At 38.1% G+C, this 18,822-nt stretch overlaps 1 protein-coding gene across 1 annotated transcript; it reads right to left on the bottom strand.

Moving 5' to 3' along the window:
* Positions 1 to 822: 822 nt before the first annotated feature.
* prkcda (protein kinase C, delta a) lies at positions 823 to 17,139 on the bottom strand. Its single transcript, XM_058778449.1, has 18 exons — positions 16,982 to 17,139; positions 10,748 to 10,876; positions 10,173 to 10,372; positions 10,015 to 10,081; positions 4,779 to 4,938; positions 4,670 to 4,701; positions 4,347 to 4,432; positions 4,141 to 4,270; positions 3,795 to 3,895; positions 3,588 to 3,678; positions 3,386 to 3,516; positions 3,129 to 3,302; positions 2,834 to 2,925; positions 2,642 to 2,704; positions 2,393 to 2,531; positions 2,118 to 2,306; positions 1,898 to 2,026; positions 823 to 1,801 (listed from the first exon to the last, which is right to left on the bottom strand). Exons 2-18 carry the CDS (start codon positions 10,854 to 10,856, stop codon positions 1,643 to 1,645), a joined length of 2,052 nt encoding a protein of 683 aa, XP_058634432.1. The 5' UTR covers positions 10,857 to 10,876; positions 16,982 to 17,139; the 3' UTR covers positions 823 to 1,642.
* Positions 17,140 to 18,822: the final 1,683 nt, after the last annotated feature.

Raw genomic sequence — 18,822 nt, 5'->3', positions numbered from 1 at the left:
ACTTTTTGATGATATTCTAATTATATGACCAGCACCTGTATATATCCATCACATTGAATGTTTAACTCTCACCCGCTGAAACTGAAATATATTATAATGTACATCTTCATGACTAGATAGACACAGGTGAGTTTCTCTTTACTACTCGATAGGTTTCTCTAACGTTATATGCGACTCGAGTCATTCAGTCGGAGGTAATCCTGTCAGATCGTCCATCCATGAGCATAGGGTCGGCCAATCTGATTTTGTCCGTTAAAGTTAACTTATTTAAATAACAATCATGGTCCTGCATGCATATAAAGGTAAAATTGGATTTTCTCCAGCCATTGTTAAAAAAAAAACAAGGTAACAAACTTAGCGTTAGTGAAGCGGTCAGTGGAATGTTTCTGCCTCCTCCTAAGCCCCGCCCACAGAAAAACGTCACAATGTTTACTAACAGCAGTTTTAATTAATATTACGTGAATTATTAAATGAACACTGTTATAATAAATATGAGGAAGGACTGTCAATTATAAAAGTTACTTTAAGGGTGAAACTGTAACTTTGACATACTGCTGTATTGCACTCATAAAACACAACATGAAAAACATGAAAATCTTCGTAATTTAAACAATCACTAATCTAATAAGTAAATGTGTAGCATTGACCCTGTGAGCCTCAAGAGGTCTGAAGTCAATTTTTCCATTTAATATTTTCACAAAAATTATACTGATATGTTTTTCTTTTTTTTTTCTCTTAGGTGTATTAATATTTCTACAAACCTAAAACGCAGGTGATATACTAAAAACTAAATCTGACAGTAAAAATAAATCTCAGACCAAGTCAGTTTTTTCACCATGAAAATGTTTATTGGACCCTGTGATGTTTCTCATTCTCAGACAGAGTCATGTATGGCGTTGATCACGTGGTCTCTTAATTTTTATAAAAACACCTTAAATGCAACAATATACACACTAAAACGCACAAACAGATGACATTCTCAGAGCTAAGATAGCTATGTTTCTGTACCAGATATACACATTGTTTTCAAACTAATTAAAACACAATATATATTCAACACTATATTCAACAAAGCACACATTCAACAAATTTCGGTCGATCCTTTGTTCAAACATAATTAACCCACACACACAAACAAAGAGAGCAGACACCAATCACATCAGAAATGTACAACATAATCCATGACTGTATCATGCACATACTGGTTTAAACAATACCTGTATCTAATCTCTGACCTAATTTTTTTTGTACACTTCTTTGAATTGCTCTTTTTCCAAACTGAACTTACAGCACACTCCCTGCATTCAACTGTCAAGTTTGTACTAACCCAGCAAAGTTATTTTTAGACATCCTAACTTTGCAAGGGCAAGTTAAAAATTGCATTCAGATTGGGGCACCCTAAAATGCAACAAGACAGCAATCTCACTGATGCACCATGAGGAGGCTTGAAATATATATTAGGTTACAAAGGACCTGTTTTATCTCAGAAGGTAGGAGTTCAGTTCTTTTAAAGGAAGAGTTAGGAGAGTGCTCATGGTTGGTTTGGTTAGAGCAATACTACAATCCTAAACCAATACTGGCTCAATACTACAATCACATGAACATAGTAGATCTTTTTCTTTTTGACCACATTGTAAGTGTGTCACTTTTGCACAAGATGCTCCATTCTTGGATTAATGAATGAGAACCCAGCAAAAGCGCTCTGGTCCATGGAATCAATCAGGCCTTTCTCGCAGTGTGAGAGACGGGGTTTTTCACTCAAAAACTCCCGGTCAAAGTTACTGCAGTCATTTGGAGCTTTCTGTGATTAAATAAAAACATATAACAACAACAACAAAACAATAAGACAACAGAGAAAGACAAAAAAAAGAAGAAGAAAAAAAAAAAAAAAACATACCACTTTTGGTTTGAAGGGGGGCTCAACTTCTTTCTTTTCTAAAGCAGACCAGTTGACAGTCTTGAAGAACAGGTGGCCTCGTATATTACCCACAATCCCTAAACGGCGTGATGGGTCGCGCTCAAATAGCTGTGAACAGATGAAATAAAGATAAATAGTGTAATAGCAGAAATTTCTAATTTCTAAAGAGTTTTTAAATTGTGTATTTGTGCATGTGTACCCTTTCTAGCATGTCTCGAGTATCCACTGTGATCCAGCGCGGATAATGAGGTGTGTCCATTCGGATCGATTCAAACAGCTCGTCCTCATCGTCACCGTGGAATGGAGACTGACCAATCAGCATCTCATACACCAGCACACCAAACGACCACCAGTCTACTGAGAATGAGTACTGCTGACCCAGAAGAATCTGTGATTTCCACACACAAACACATCAGGTCAATACCAGGCCATTGCCGGTCTGAGAGTGAACCAAAGCCAAAATGTGTTTCATACCTCAGGAGCAATATAATCTGGAGTTCCACAGAAAGTTGTGGCCCGATTTTCCCCAAACACATTCTCCTTACACATTCCAAAATCAGCTATTTTTATGTGACCATCTCCATCTAACATCACATTATCCAGTTTGAGATCCCTGGCAAAAGGAGAGAGCAACAGTGAAAATGATCCAGAAAGCCTGTCTATGAATTCTGAGTGGAGTAATTAATAAATACAACAAAACAATGGAGAAACAGTTGTGTGTACCTGTAAATAATGCCTTTGGAATGGAGAAACTGCAGGCCACACACTATTTCAGCTCCATAGAACCTAGCAGGAGAAGTCCATTCAATACAATTACTTTGGTGCCATTTATACGTCACAAGTGCCCATTAAATCAAGGGTTCAACTCTTTTTTTAAATTATAGAAACATTTTTATACATGTATGTGTGACATACGTGGCTCTGTACAGATCAAAACGCCCCTTTTCCTGTATATGAAACATCAAGTCTCCTCCATTCAGATACTCCATCACAAAGAATAAGTGCTCCTGTTAAAGATAAACAAATTTTTTAATATTTGTTATAGCTAACAATAACCGTTCATGACATTCTCCATTAACATATTATTTGGTACTGTCAGATTTAGACACTCTGCAGAGCAGGAGGAGCTGTGGTAAAGTTTTTTTTTTTTGGTATAAGACCTCATGAGCCAGGTTTGTGGTTGTTTTTTCTGTAAATGTGTGTGGTGTACCTTGGTTTGAAAAGTGGAGTAGAGGTGTGTAAGAAACGGATTTTCCCAGGCAAGAGCCAGCACTCGTTTTTCTACCATGGTGCACTCCACGTCATCATCCATCAACACCACATCTTTCTTCAACGCCTTCACTGCAAACCATTCACCAGTGCCCTTTAGTTCAGCCAACAGCACCTGACAACAGAAACATGATGAACATGTATTTGTATGTGTGTATATAAATGTGTGTTTGAGGGATAGAGAAGTTTGTTTGTTACCTTGCCAAAGCTCCCCTTGCCCAGGACTTTGTGGAAAACGAAATGCTCAGCAGTGATATGCGTTTGGTGGGTGATTCGAGAAGGGGGACGAGGACTCGAACCCTCCCACAGACGACCATAAGGAGTCCCATCTGCAATATAAAATTTCTGTCAAATCAAAATCATATTTTTAATTCTCACAGTTACCACCAGTCACACTTACCACTAACATCAGGACTTTTATTAAAATCCTGATAAACACCAAGATCCTGTGTGTTGCTCTGTGAGTTGCTTTCAGGTCGCTTGGTGGATTTCTATGATGCCAAAAAAATACACACACTTTATAACAAAACAGCATTAATGTGCTGAAAAAGAGTTTATAGTATATAAGTGCCTCATAACTTGGGATTGTGCAAACATTAATATTTACAGTTGAGACTTGGGTAAGAGCCTCTGCCAGTAGCTTCTGGTTGATGCCACACAAGTTGGCCACTTTAGTCTGGCACTTATGATGAACATTCATGGAGCAGTCTGAAAGACAAGAGAAGAGACGACTGCAAACATACATTCAGGGTCCTACATGAAGACTAGCACCAAATAACATAAAGGCCTTTTTTTACCATGTAATAATAAATAACCAATTTACAGAGTTACTGACCAGTGGGCTGGCAACTATTAAGTATTTCTAAATACTAAAATGCTTTACAGCATAATGTAAACAGATAATTGCTAACAAATTATTTTGGGCCTTTTCAATACATGCACAGTAAACTCACCCTCGCATTTGAGGCCCTGTTTAACAAGACCCCACAGCAGACTGCCACAATGGTCACAAAAGGTGGGGCTCATGTAGTTGTTGGTCTTAAAGCGATGTGGCATGTCAATCTTAAAACGCTCCTTCTGAAACTGTAGGCACACAAAAACTTTAAATAACCATGGCACAATAACATTTAAAAAAAGAATAGTGTAATACAATTCATACCATAGTGTCTCGACTATTGGTTGCAGTGCCCGTGCACCTTCCGATAATTTTATCAATACACTTCTTGTGGATGGCTGCATTGCATTCTGGTGGGGGAAAAAAATATATACATTTTTAAGGGGGGCTAAGCCATTGGGACAGAATTTCAGAGGCTGTGTGTGTTCACAGTGATGCTTTATTCTGAATAAAACAGGTAAACAGTGACCAAAGGAAGGCAATCCATTCATGTATTTCCCCTTTTAGGGCACATTCTTATTAAAACAAACTGTGGACATATGTGGAGAGGTATTTATGATAACAGGCAAACGACAAAATATACTTACGTCTACACTTGTAACCTTGCTTGTTAAGACCCCTGGGCAGCAAAAGACAAAATTATAAGTACACCTGGGTTATGAACTTCTTACATCTTACTGAATAATCAGGACTGACCAAACAAAATCTCTGCAGACAGAGCAGAAGGTGGGCTGTCTGAAGAAGGTGGCAATGAACTCATGGTTTTTGATGAAGTGAATCTTCGCCTGTTTAATAGCTCCACGACGGCGATTGAGAGTTGGTGCCTCCTCTTCTGACAATACTGACTGATGACAGTCTGAGAGCAAAAGAGAAAAAACAAAAACAGGATGGAAGCAGAATTGAAGTTGATGACAGGAAACTTTTTAACAGCGATTTAATAAAATCTTTATGCCCTGAAAGCAATAAATTATAATTAAATTAATAATATTTTATATATACACACACACACATGCAATATACAGGTGCATCTCAATAAATTAGAATGTTGTGGAAAAGTTCATTTATTTCAGTAATTAGAATATTTCATAAGACCAATAAAAAAAACATTTTTAGTGAATTGTTGGCCTTCTGGAAAGTATGTTCATTTACTGTATATGTGCTCAATACTTGGTAGGGGCTCCTTTTGCTTTAATTATTGCCTCAATTCGGCGTGGCATGGAGGTGATCAGTTTGTGGCACAGCTGAGGTGGTATGGAAGCCCAGGTTTCTTTGACAGTGGGCTTCAGCTCATCTGCATTTTTTGGTCTGCTGTTTCTCATTTTCCTCTTGACAATACCCCATAGATTCTCTATGGGGTTCAGGTCTGGTGAGTTTGCTGGCCAGTCAAGCACACCAACACCATGGTCATTTAACCAACTTTTGGTGCTTTTGGCAGTACGGGCAGGTGCCAAATCCTGCTGGAAAATGAAATCAGCATCTTTAAAAAGCTGGTCAGCAGAAGGAAGCATGAAATGCTCCAAAATGTCTTGGTAAATGGGTGCAGTGACTTTGGTTTTCAAAAAACACAATGGACCAACACCAGCAGAGGACATTGCACCCCAAATCATCACAGACTGTGGAAACTTAACACTGGACTTCAAGCAACTTGGGCTATGAGCTTCTCCACCCTTCCTCCAGACTCTAGGACCTTGGTTTCCAAATGCAATACAAAACCTGCTCTCATCTGAAAAGAGGACTTTGGACCACTGGGCAACAGTCCAGTTCTTCTCCTTAGTCCAGGTAAGACGCCTCTGACGTTGTCTGTGGTTCAGGAGTGGCTTAACAAGAGGAATACGACAACTGTAGCCAAATTCCTTGACACGTCTGTGTGTGGTGGCTCTTGATGCCTTGACCCCAGCCTCAGTCCATTCCTTGTGAAGTTCACCCAAATTCTTGAATCGATTTTGCTTGACAATCCTCATAAGGCTGTGGTTCTCTCGGTTGGTTGTGCATCTTTTTCTTCCACACTTTTTCCTTCCACTCAACTTTCTGTTAACATGCTTGGATACAGCACTCTGTGAACAGCCAGCTTTTTTGGCAATGAATGTTTGTGGCTTACCCTCCTTGTGAAGGGTGTCAGTCACTACGTTTACATGGACATCAATACTCCGATTTTAATATGATTAAGACAATTCTCTGATTAAGAGTCTACCATGTAAACAGAGATTTTTGATGACCTTAATCCGGCTAAAGTCATAATCGAAGTAAACATAAATCAAATTAAGACATGTGGAGTATTCCTATTTTAGTCGCATTATCGAGGTGCAGTACAGACATGTAAACACCTTAATCAAACTATTACCCTCGTGTAGGACTTTTCGCCACATTTTGCTACAGGACACACACACGGCAGCGGTCAACCGTTTGACGGCAAATAAAAGAGCTTCAACATTGACGTCGTCTGTTTGCACGTACAAATAATTAACTGCACTTGAAGCTTTCATAAAATTAAAAATGAAACACCCAAAACTATATATAGCATCATCACAAAGACCAACTATATGTTTATACGTGAAATTCTGGAGGGGACGTCGAATGGCGTCGCATGGTGACATAATGACGCATGCCATTAATCGATCTATGTACTCTAACATGTAAAACGGGAACATGAAAGAATTATTCTAAAAGCAACCCATATAAACGCCTTAATCATAATATTGTCTTATTCAGAATAAGGTAAATAATTAGATTACTGATGTCCATGTAAACGTAGTCAATGATTGTCTTCTGGACAACTGTCAGATCAGCAGTCTTCCCCATGAGTGTGTAGCCTAGTGAACCAAACTGAGAGACCATTTTGAAGGCTCAGGAAACCTTTGCAGGTGTTTTGAGTTGATTAGCATGTCACCATATTCTAATTTGTTGAGATAGTGAATTGGTGGGTTTTTTACGGTGGCCGGGAAGTGCAAAACAACATTACAAAGTGTGAAACACTTTTACGAAGCTCGAGACAAATTTACATTTTGGAAAACATTTTTACATATCATAAAACACAATTACATGGGAAAAACACTTTTACCAGTCCCGAAACAAATTTACAATGACAGATTCTTCACGGAAAGGGAATGTACCACACACCGGAAGTGACGCGGTGAAAGGTGTTGTGGTTGTGGAGTAAATGCCGTAAATAAAGTTTATGGTGACCGAACATGGACTGCGGCCGAGGGATGTTTTGCCCGTTTTGTGGCAAACACGTGAGCAGCTTAAGGCGGTTTTGCTGTACGTGTGGTCGGTGTTTGGAGTTTCTAAAGGACGCAAACCAGACGGAAACACAGGGGACGTCTCGACAGCCGGACAGTGTTAAGCTGCTCATGTGTTTGCCACAAAACAGTAGTGATGTGACGTTAGACACCGAGGCTTCGAAGCCTCTATCAAAAAAAACGAAGCATCTGGCAGTGTAACACTGTACCGGAGCTTGATTCATTTTGCCAAAACCACGTGATCTGTGACGTCCGAAGCTTCGTTTTCGCACACAACCACGTGACTGCTTCGTATTCTGTTTCAAATAACGCGAACCACTTGCGCAGTTTGAAGTGTCACTCACTTCTTTGATAAGAATGAATCAATATACGAATAAATATATGCATGTGTAGTTTTGTGCATGTTCATTTTGTATTAATTCCCGCTTCACAATCACTTCAGCTGACCATTCTGATCGGGTGTGTCTCACTCGTCCTTAAAAGTGAAGCTGCTGGCTCTTTGATCGCCCCCTGGTGGCTGGCTGCAGTACAGGTCATAAACCCCGCCCTCTCCATGTAAACAAATGGGACTTCAGTCAAAATAAAAAAATAAATTACACTTCCAATACAATTTTCCGAAATATGGTTTTAGTAATTTAAGGTAGTTGTTATCACGCTGATATATGTTCAATTGTTTGTTTTTGTGATACGTTTGATTTTAGCTAGTAATTTGATGCTATAAAAACGGGGCGTGTCGTTGTGGTTGATTGGGTCTGCGGGAGTTTGGGCGGGAGTTTGATTCCGCGGCTCCACCTCACTACACTACTGCGCAGACTCGTTAATAATTTATTTTCATAGCACAAACTGATTTATTATCTGAAACAATCCAAAAATGGCTGGGTCGTCTGGGACGCAAAGGCAGCTATTTCCACCTTTTGACCACAAGATGTCGTTAGTGTGCATCGTTTTGAAAAGCTTCGAGTAATGAACCTTTTTACGATACAGTTGAGGGGAAGCCTTGGTGCTTCGCAAAGCTTCATTTTTACATCACTACAAAACGGGCAAAACATCCCTCGGCCGCAGTCCATGTTCGGTCACCATAAACTTTATTTACGGCATTTACTCCACAACCACAACACCTTTCACCTCGTCACTTCCGGTGTGTGGTACATTCCCTTTCCGTGAAGAATCTGTCATTGTAAATTTGTTTCGGGACTGGTAAAAGTGTTTTTCCCATGTAATTGTGTTTTATGATATGTAAAAATGTTTTCCAAAATGTAAATTTGTCTCGAGCTTCGTAAAAGTGTTTCACACTTTGTAATGTTGTTTTGCACTTCCCGGCCACCGTAGTTTTTGTTAAAAATCATCACAGTTAAAAGAACCAGAGACTTAAACTACTTCAGTCTGTGTGCATTGAATTTATTTAATACACAAGTTTCACAATTTGAGTTGAATTACTGAAATAAATGAACTTTTCCACAACATTCTAATTTATTGAGATGCACCTGTATATTATTCAGTTTGTATTTATTGATTCAAATTTTTTGACCAACTTTTAAATTGTCGACATTCTGTTTCCTTCCATTTTTGAACAAGCATCTCATGTAAACGTCACCTAAGAAACACACCCAACTGGGATCAAGTGAATCCACAACCAGCCTAATTATACTGTGCAGGGATTCTTTAAGTCTGAATAACCAACCAGTTGTTCAATCAACTCACAGATTATCCAGCACCAAAAATATACTACCGTTAAAATGTTTGGGGTCAGTAAGATTTATTGAAGGTATTCTTTTATTCAACAAGTATGCATTAAATTGATTAAAAGTGGTAGTAAAGACTTTTACATTGTTAAAAATATTCATATTTTAAATACATGCTTTTCTTTTAAGAATCCTGATAAAATATTTCCACCAAAACATTAAGCAGCTCGAGTGTTTTCAACTGTAATAGTGATAAGAAATGTTAATTCAGAAACAAATTTGAATATTAGAATGAAATTATGGTGCTGAAGACTGGAGTAATGGCTGCTGAAAATTCAGCTTTGCCATCACAAGAATAAATTCCATTTTATAATATATTCAAATAGTTATTTCACAGTTATTTTAATTAACAATATTTCACAACATTACTGTTTTTACTCCATTTTGATCAAATAAATGCACCTTGGTGAGAATGAGACTTTTTTTTTAATTCACAACCCCTAAACTTTTAAGTGGCGATGTAATTTTGCAAATCTGCAGTTAAACATTTTGTATTCGAAAAACAAATAAACCACGAAAAAGAAGAGACACAGATAGAATGTTTGAAGAAGTCCCAGTGTAACGGAGGGTCAAGCTGTTCTGACACGTTCAACCGAGACATTCCTGGCCTAAGAACTTTAAAGGCAGTCCAAATGGATTCACACACACCCATACACTCGACCCCTCCCACCGCTAACGGCAATAGGCTAGATTTAAGCAGGGGTTGAAACGTCTGTTGAGAAGGAGCTCAAGGGTGGCACTAAGATAAAACGCCCATTATTGCCACTGTAACTCAGGGTGGATGTACTAAACTGGTTGAGCATAATATGAATAACTCTCTTTTAAATCTAGTAGTTTCTGTAGAAGTTGTATTTTTTATGAGTGGCAATCCAGTCTCAAGTTAATCATTCTTTTAGTTGTGTTTTGTAATGATTCTTTTAGAGCGTTTATATCATTGCGATCATGTCTTACCTGTATCTGTATCCTCCAAAAAGAACTGTACAGACATCATAACCTTCCCTGAAGGCTGCAAATCAACCTGAAAATGAAGCAAGACTATAACATTACCTGTAAATGTACAAACACTGACACTCATACAAATGTATAGACATAACCACACTGTCACATACCCAAAACTCTGCACGTCCATTTGCCTTCTTGCATCGTTCTGCCAACACAGACACACCCACAGTAACTTCTGCTAAAGGTTCCTCTGCGGTTCTCATGAGTAGTATTTGTATAACACGTCCCTCATAAATATGTGCATCAAAAGTGGATCGCCAAGCAGGATACATGGTAGGCTTCTTCTGGATCAATGTTTTTCCTCGCTCTTAAAGGGAAAGGGGGACATTTTTGATTAACTCTGTTAAGTCATGCCAGTTCTGATACATTAATCATCCAGAAAAATTATATTAAACAGAGCAAATGATAGCGCTTTTAGTCACATCGAAATTAAGGTCAAGTATGAGAACGTTGCATTGTGGGAAACAATATTCTGTGCAGTGAGCTCTGTTCTAAACTACTCATTTGGCAAAATGAAGCAGGTAATCCAGTTCTCTGCAGATGGAGGATTTGCATGTTGTTCTGTGTACATACAGTATACTGCAAAAAACAGCGCAAGACGCATGGCAGTATGCCATTCCAAACATAGCCATGCACTTGAAACCCATTACACACACACATAACCGCATACACATTTACTCACCAGTGCTGAGAGCTTCTTTCATTTTTACAGCACAGAATGGTGCCTCAGCTATTGGCGAGAATGTGCCAAGATCATAGGCATTAAACGCAATCCTCAAGAAAGGGGCCATGGCAACCCCTCAGGCACAGCCTAAAAAAGATTCAGAAAAGCAAAATTCATATGACTTTTATGATGCGTTTGGTGATATGTTCAGTAAAGCAGCCAAACATCAACATTGCTGCATATAGCAATAAATAAAAAACAAAACATTTTTCATACTTTAATATGTAATCATAATTTTGTAACATAAACAGAAACCTACAGTCATGGCCAAAAATATCAGCACCTTGGTAAATATGATCAAAGAAGGCTGTGAAAATTAATCTGTATTGTTAACCGTTTTGATCTTTTTTTTTTTTTAAATTCACAAATATCTAACCTTTCATTGGATATTGAATTTAAAATGGGGGGAAATATTATGAAATAAATGTTTTTCTTAAATACACGTTGGACACAATTATTGGCACCCCTAGAAATTCCTATGAGTAAAATATCTCTGAAGTATATTCCCATTCATATTCACAATTTTGAGCATTCCAGGGTGATTATGAACATGAAATTATTCAGCCATGGCTTCCTGTTTCACAGAAATATAAACAGGAGGGAAAACAAAGCCCAAATTCCCTTAATCACCCATCACAATGAGAAAAAAACAAAGAATACACTTCTTAGTAGTGTTGTCACGGTACCAAAATTTCAGTATTTGGTACCGATACCAGTGAAAATCCACGGTTCTCGGTACCAATTTTGGTACCACATGCCAATTAAAAAAAAAACACTATTTTTAATAATAAAGTCAAACAAAAATAAAATGTACAAAAATCAATGCCATTCTTTATACTTATTTAAATTGTGTTTGAAGTTTTTCTGCAAGTAATAAAAGTATGAAAAACTGTAAAGTTTCACCCAAATGTCTTTTAATTAATGAAATTTAAACACTTTTTTTTTTTTTTTTGGTAAATAAAGGGGATTTACTATTAAAATTAAAATATGGAAGAAATATTGTGTGATTATTTCTTTAAAAATAAATATAAATTTTTTTCAACAGTAGTAATAGTATCACATACATTCTACTAAATAATAGTAATAGTATATTTCTGGCACAATGTCTTTAAGATAAACTTTTATTTTGACGGGTTGCCGTGAATACCTTTAAATTTCTGTGTGTAGCTATGATATGACGCTGGTTTTACTCAAATTAAACGGTAAAATGCTCGTGAAGTGACTCTCAGAGCAGTTCTGTAGATGTTGTTTATGTATTTATGTCCTCATTGAGACGGCAGATGCTGAAATCACTGCGAGCGTCACGCGCGCTTCAGTGTGTGTAGTAAAAAAAAAAACAGTGTCTCTGCCATTCATTCATTCACACAGAGACTCGCAGAACATGCTGAATTCATATCTGAATCGACTTTTGCGGCTTAATATTTACAGATACTAATCCATGTCGCGATTTGGTTTAAGTTTAATGACCTACTTTTGATTAATTCATCCAAATTTTGACAAATTCCGTGGCATTCCGTGCTAAACTGTAAATTCCGTTTTTATAACTGGATTCCGAGATTCCGTCCGCGTTTTCTGCATCGCGGAAATCATAGGTCTGTAGGCGTCAAGAACCGGGTTGACCGGTTACTCTGTAGCACCGGTACTTTAAAAAACCTGGTACCGTGACGTTTTCATTTTTTTAGTACCGACTTGGTCCCGAAGTACCGGGTCTTTTGACAACACTACTTCTTAGAATATACAAATTAGTGAAGTGGCTTTAAGAAAAGAGCTAGAGCAGTGAAAATTCCAATTTCCACCATCAGGGCAATAATTATGTATTTCCAATTAACATAAAATGTTACAAAACTGCATGGAAGAGGACGTGTGTCTATATCGTCCTAATGCGCGGTGAGGAGGAGAGTTTGAGTGGCTAAAGACTCTCCAAGGACCACAGCAAAAAAAATTTCAAGGTCAGAAAACCTTAAAATAAATTGTCAAACAGCACCTACATCACCACATGTTGTTTGGGAGGGTTTCAAGAAAAATTCTCCTAGCTCATCCAAAAACAAACTCCAGCATATTCAGTTATCAGACACGACTGCAACTTCAAATGGGACTGGCTTCTATGGTAACAAAAAAAAAAAAAAAGAAGAGCTTTTTAGCAGCAAACACTCAAGATGGGTTTGGTGAACACAGGGATAAAGAAGTACCCCATGTGTACAATGAAATATACTGCTGTATTTTTGATGTTGTGGGCCTATATTTCTGCTGGAGGTCCTGGACATCTTGTTTAGACACATGGCATCATGGATTCTATCAAATACCAACAGATTAAAAAAAAAAAAAAAAAAAAAAAAATCAATAAGTGGCTGACTGTTAGAAATATTATAATGGGCCATGTTTGGATCTTCCAACCGTACAATAAATAAAAGGGTGCAGTTACTTGTGGCCAATGTGTATTAGAGAAAAACATTTATTTCATAATGATATTTCCCCCCCATTTTAAATTCTTATTATCCAATGAAAGGTTAGATTTTTGTGAATTTTTTTTAATAAAAGATCAAAAGGATTAACAATGCAGATTAATTTTCACAGCCTTCTTTGATCATATTTACACAAGGGTAATGACTGTATACTTTGTTCATGCTAGCACATATGCCTGCAGAGAAAATTGTTTAGTCTTATATGGGATCTTAATGTTAATTTCTGTGCCTGTTCTATCATTAAATCTAATAGTTGCTCTGTTGCTCTCTTAGTAGTTTTGCAATGCTTTGTCATGTTACTTGTCATCAGTTATCACCAAAAATAGTCATCCATCCTCTCTCTGACCTTTAGTATTAATCAGGACTTTTTTCTGTGCCTTTGAGGCTTCAATGTAAACGCCCTTTTAGATGTAAATGAGATTGAGCGCTTCACTGTATTTTCTCAAAAGCTGCTGCTCTGTTGGTTCAGAAAACAATCCATGCTGAAATGATCAGACTGACATGATCAGTGACCCTGAAATAATAAACTTGAGCTGCAGTTTCTAACACTGGGATTGTTCAAAAAGGTATGTAGAGTCGCAGGTGCTACACACAACCAAAACCATCACAATTTAACTCTTCTCATTAGTATTTCCAGTGTTTAGAAGTATAATACTTCCTTCGTATTACCTCACACTGAATGTAGGGGACAACATTTTTATGTACCAAATAGACATTGATGTGTTACTGCAGGCTTCAGAACATCAGAAGGTGTTTTAGGAATAAATTTGAAATTTTGATTTCTGAAGGTTACAGTTATGTTCTACATGTTCGATATCAAACTATTTACAAAGATTTAATTTTTCATATGATGTGACACATTCAGTGTATGCAAATTGTCTGTGTGTAAAAGTGTGGTGAACCTAAACTGTTAGTGGTTAAACTAATAGCTACCAAGACTATGTGGGATGTTTTCTTTGATAAATACAAATATAATTCAATGCAAATAAAATATATATTTCAGTGCCTTTTTGCTAAAGTTCTTTGGTTTAATTCTCATGCAACAGGACCATGTAGAAAAGGGTTCCTGGTCATCTGTAACATTACCCTTCACTCACCATGTTTATTTCTATTACATGATCTTGCTTTATTATTGTGGATCAGAACATTTGGAAAATGACCCAGATGAGGTTTATAGGTTATGGTAATAATTGGGGCTGAAATTGATCAGTCTTGTATAACATAAGGACTCCACCCACTTCTGTCGAAAGCCAATGACATGACTCAGGCTGTGACTGCAACAGAAACTTCATAACAAACTTGCTCGTTGTATTGCAGTGACTGAATTTAGACTGTATTACTACAGAGTGTGTAAGAATAAGAAAGACAGGGAGAGATAGATTTAAACACACCCATACATACATATACACACTGCTGCAGTTCAATTAGGAAGGGCACTTGTGAAAACATGTCTGAAACAGCACAGAAATGTCCGAACATGTTGCAGTATCTCATTCAAAAACCTAAATCTCTGCTTGTGTGTCTGCATGTGTGTGTATGTGCATGTGCATGTGTGTGTGTGTGTGTGTGTGTGTGTGTGCGCGTGTTAGAGTCAGCGAATCAGTGGTGTGGAAGAATGTGTCAATAACATAAGCTTGCAGCACAGTACGAAATCGATTTTGAAACTATCCATGTCACATCAGTCAGAGTCTTTCTAGATGATCCCATTAGCATCATTAATCCTGTTCAGCCAAATTCAGCCAATATAAATAAATAAATCAAAACTAGAAGAGCCTGTGGACCGGTGTTAGTATGTGTGAAAATGAGAGTGACCGAGAGAAGGAGAGAGACAGTGAGGGTGGTATGTTGGGTAGGCAGGTGTGGTTAACAGACTCCATGTGCTTTCCTGAACATAAGTTGTTAAAATGAGTGCTAAGAAAATGTTGGTTCTCATAAGCCTTATGATAAGCCATAATAGGAGCTTAAACACAATTACAAGGGTGTAAGAAGTGTGTTTGTGTGTGCATGGCCTTGTTAGGTAAACTAGTATTGCTCAAAGGCTTAGTGGTTTGTTCAAATCCCTAACCCCAAGTATTGAACTACTTATATAGGAATGCTCCACCCAAAAATGAAACTATCATTTAATCATTGTCATGTAGTCCCAAACCTGTATGATTTTCTTTATTTCTCCATAAGATATTTTGAAGAATGTTAGCAACCGAACAGTTTTGTTTCCCATTGGGAACCGAAACAGTTTGGTTAGCAACATTCTTCAAAATATCTTCTTTTTCTATGTTCCAGAGGAAAAAGAAGTCATACAGGTTTGTGAGTACTTGAGGATGAGTAAATGATGACAGAAATTCCATTTATGGGTGAACCATCACTTTAAGTGTGTAACTGGTCTTGCACAGTTTGTGCTACAAATGGAGATTGAGGTGTTGCTACATATTTGGATTTTAGATCATGAATACTTCAATTTGACTTGCCCCGTATGCAACCACTTAGAAACCACCTAGAACACCCTATAAACCATATAACAATCGGAAGACCTTAGCAACTGCATAACTGAAATCTAGTTGCATATAAATCATATAAATTCAGATGTAATTATCAATGTTATCAAACTCACTGTAGCCAATTGCTTTAAAGTGCATGAAATACATAATTCTTGCACACCAGTTCTGGAGTCTTTCAGTTCGCTGATGTCAAAAGGAACAGCAGGTTTCATCACTTATGTCCACAGTAATGCACCCAACATCTAAGAAACGGGACAGGAAGGAACTATCGACACCCTTGAACAGAATGAAAGAGTGGTATGGTGTAAACTGTTCAACCACAGCAGGATGTGTGTCTCCACGGCAGAGTTATCACATCAGACACATGCTGGTGTAGGGATGGATAGTTAATATTAAAGGAAATGATCTGAAATCTGTCTACAAACCACCACCAACAACTAAAACAGTAGATAATTACTGTAAAATGTGACATAACCATTTCCACCATGCCCCAATACACACACACACACACACACACTTAGTCATCTCAACCAGAACCACGCTCCATCTGTTTTGTGTAAAGGATCAATAATCATTGATATTTTGTACAGGACCGTGTCAGTGGTATTTTAGACCCCTCAATGTCACAAATTGGAGCTATTTATGGAATAAAAATAAAATTTGATAATTCACTAATAATATTTCTTTTTACTAACAGTTGTGTAACAAACTACTTAGTCTTTGTACATGACAGGCGCATGCAGCATTTTTGAGTAACGTTATCACCAGCTGACTGCGAACTCGCTTGTAACGTATTCAAGTGCTGTCTAGGTAGGTCATTAGGTTGAGACACAACCTCTGTTGCCTTTACAACTAACGTTATGGAGAAGTGTTGTCTAGCAAGACAAAGTGAGAAAACGCCGATTCTGTCAAGGTCCAGTAGACAGCGGCGTTCACGAAAGTGTTGTGTGAAACTGCGCCCTTTTCATACCATTCTAACAGACTAAAGATATGTTTAAGCTTTTTGGAAAATATAAGGTCATAAAAAACACTGAGGAGGAGAAGGATTCAAGTCTAATGTATCTTAAAACACAGCCTGCCTCCGCGGTCGTCGCTCGAATCCGTTCAGCGCATCAATCGGGAAAAAGCAGCGAAGAAAATGAGTCGAACACTCTAAAACGCAACATCACCAAAGTTCTGTCACGACCAGCCAATATTGGATCCAAAAAACCAACGAAGCGCTGCTAACTTCTTACCTCTCCTCCGGAAGAAGCGGACTTTTCTCTGAGACGCCTGCTCGTTTCAGTGATTGAGCCGTTTGAGGAAGTACAAATCGCTCGTGGAGTTCTGAGTAAAGTAGGGCGGAGTGACGTCGCACAGGTGCTCTCTTTCTTCGCGCGATCCCTCTTTTGGCTCGCGCGCGCGCTCAGATGACACTTTAATAAGCCAGCGCGCTGAACAGAGAGCACAGGTGCGTTTGTAGAGACTGTATCAGTCCTTCCAGTGTGTATGTGAATAACCTCTTTGCAAAGGGCTCATGTGAAGGGCAGGCACTGGCGGTGTACCTCTAGATGCCCCACTATTGAGAGCAAACCTATGGCAAGCCATTTCAACATATATTCCGTATTCTTTTCATTTATTTCTTCTTTTTTCTTTTTCTTTTTTGCAACTGTTCCAATAATTATTAGTATATATTCTAGTAGTGGCTAGTAGCAAATAAGTATAGTATGTAATGAAGAAGCACTAGTGACTAATTGGCTACAAATCACTATTGCAATAATGCTATCAGTATTATCATAAAGTTCCATAGTTGGAAATTGGACTTGAATGGATTCTCAAGTCATTTTTAAGAAGGGGAAGCTAGATCATTTTGATACCACTGATGGGCCATAAGCTTAAAAGATGGAGGAGGACAGAATTATGGCTTTATTTTTTTAAGTTATATTTTTGGATTTTTATGCCTTTATTTTTGATAGGACAGTAGAGAGTTTGACAGGAAAGCATAGGGCAGAGAGACGGGAGCTTCAAAGGACCTCGACCCAGTAATCAAACTCAGGTTGCTGGAGGCACAGTTGTGCTACATGTCAGTGCAGGGGCGCTGCTATGGTTTCTGGGAACAGCATATTGACTCGGATGGGAGCTGTTGTCCCCCTCGCATTAAGGCCCCCTCTCCCTCGCCGGGCCCTTGGTGTCCTCCATGATTCATATTCTTTCCAACAACAAAAAACTTGAATGTGACAAACTTGTTATTACAGTTTCAGAAGTGGGAAGCAGGAAATTTCCGATAGCACATGAAGGCAGCATAAATACTAACACTGAATGTTTAGTAAAATTTAAAACAATACTAGGGCTAATACATTGTAATATTACAGCTACGTATAGGCATACTGGTAACACAAAATAGAATATTATTATAGATTAAATGTTAAAGCGGCTTGCCACATGTGCCAGCATTCTGTCCACATCTGGACACACATGCAAAGAGAAACAGTGATTGTGTTGGCTGGTGATTTATAGATAGTTTACTCAAGAGGCATTAAGATGCGGAACAGATCCTGTGTCTGGTTTCTATATTGCGTTCATGGAATATTACCTATAAAACATACACTGAAAGGTCACATAACTGTGGGTGTTAAGGATGCAAAATGTGAAAATCGACATCCTTCTGTGTGTGTGCTTGTAGTCTTGTCCTGCTTTCCTCCTCTTGGTCCGCAGTGCTGTGGAGTGTATGTCCTAGATTTAAGTGTGTGGGTGAGATTTAAAAAAAGCAAAGAAACAACAGTATGTTGCAGAGCCTATGTGTGTGTAGATATCTGGTGCAGAATTGGAGGTGGTGAGGGGGCTGTTTTGCTACCCCTTATCTGTAATCAAGCAGATCTACATGGTGTATTGTTATAGCATATGTAAAATAACCAGAGTACCAATTAAATGATATTTAATCATTCGTCTTTGTCTTTGTTTATGAAAAGAACATCAGATAAATAGCCCAACTAAGTACACGGGTGAATTAGTTTTAGTGTACTGGTGCGCATAGAGAGAAGTTTACAGTGCTGCATAAACTTTGCGTCTGACACACTCTTTCACACAAAGATGCACA

This window comes from Onychostoma macrolepis, chromosome 06, assembly GCF_012432095.1.
Source record: "Onychostoma macrolepis isolate SWU-2019 chromosome 06, ASM1243209v1, whole genome shotgun sequence".
In the NCBI taxonomy this organism is placed as follows: Eukaryota; Metazoa; Chordata; class Actinopteri; order Cypriniformes; family Cyprinidae; genus Onychostoma; species Onychostoma macrolepis.
This window is presented reverse-complemented; position numbering and strand designations above follow the sequence as displayed.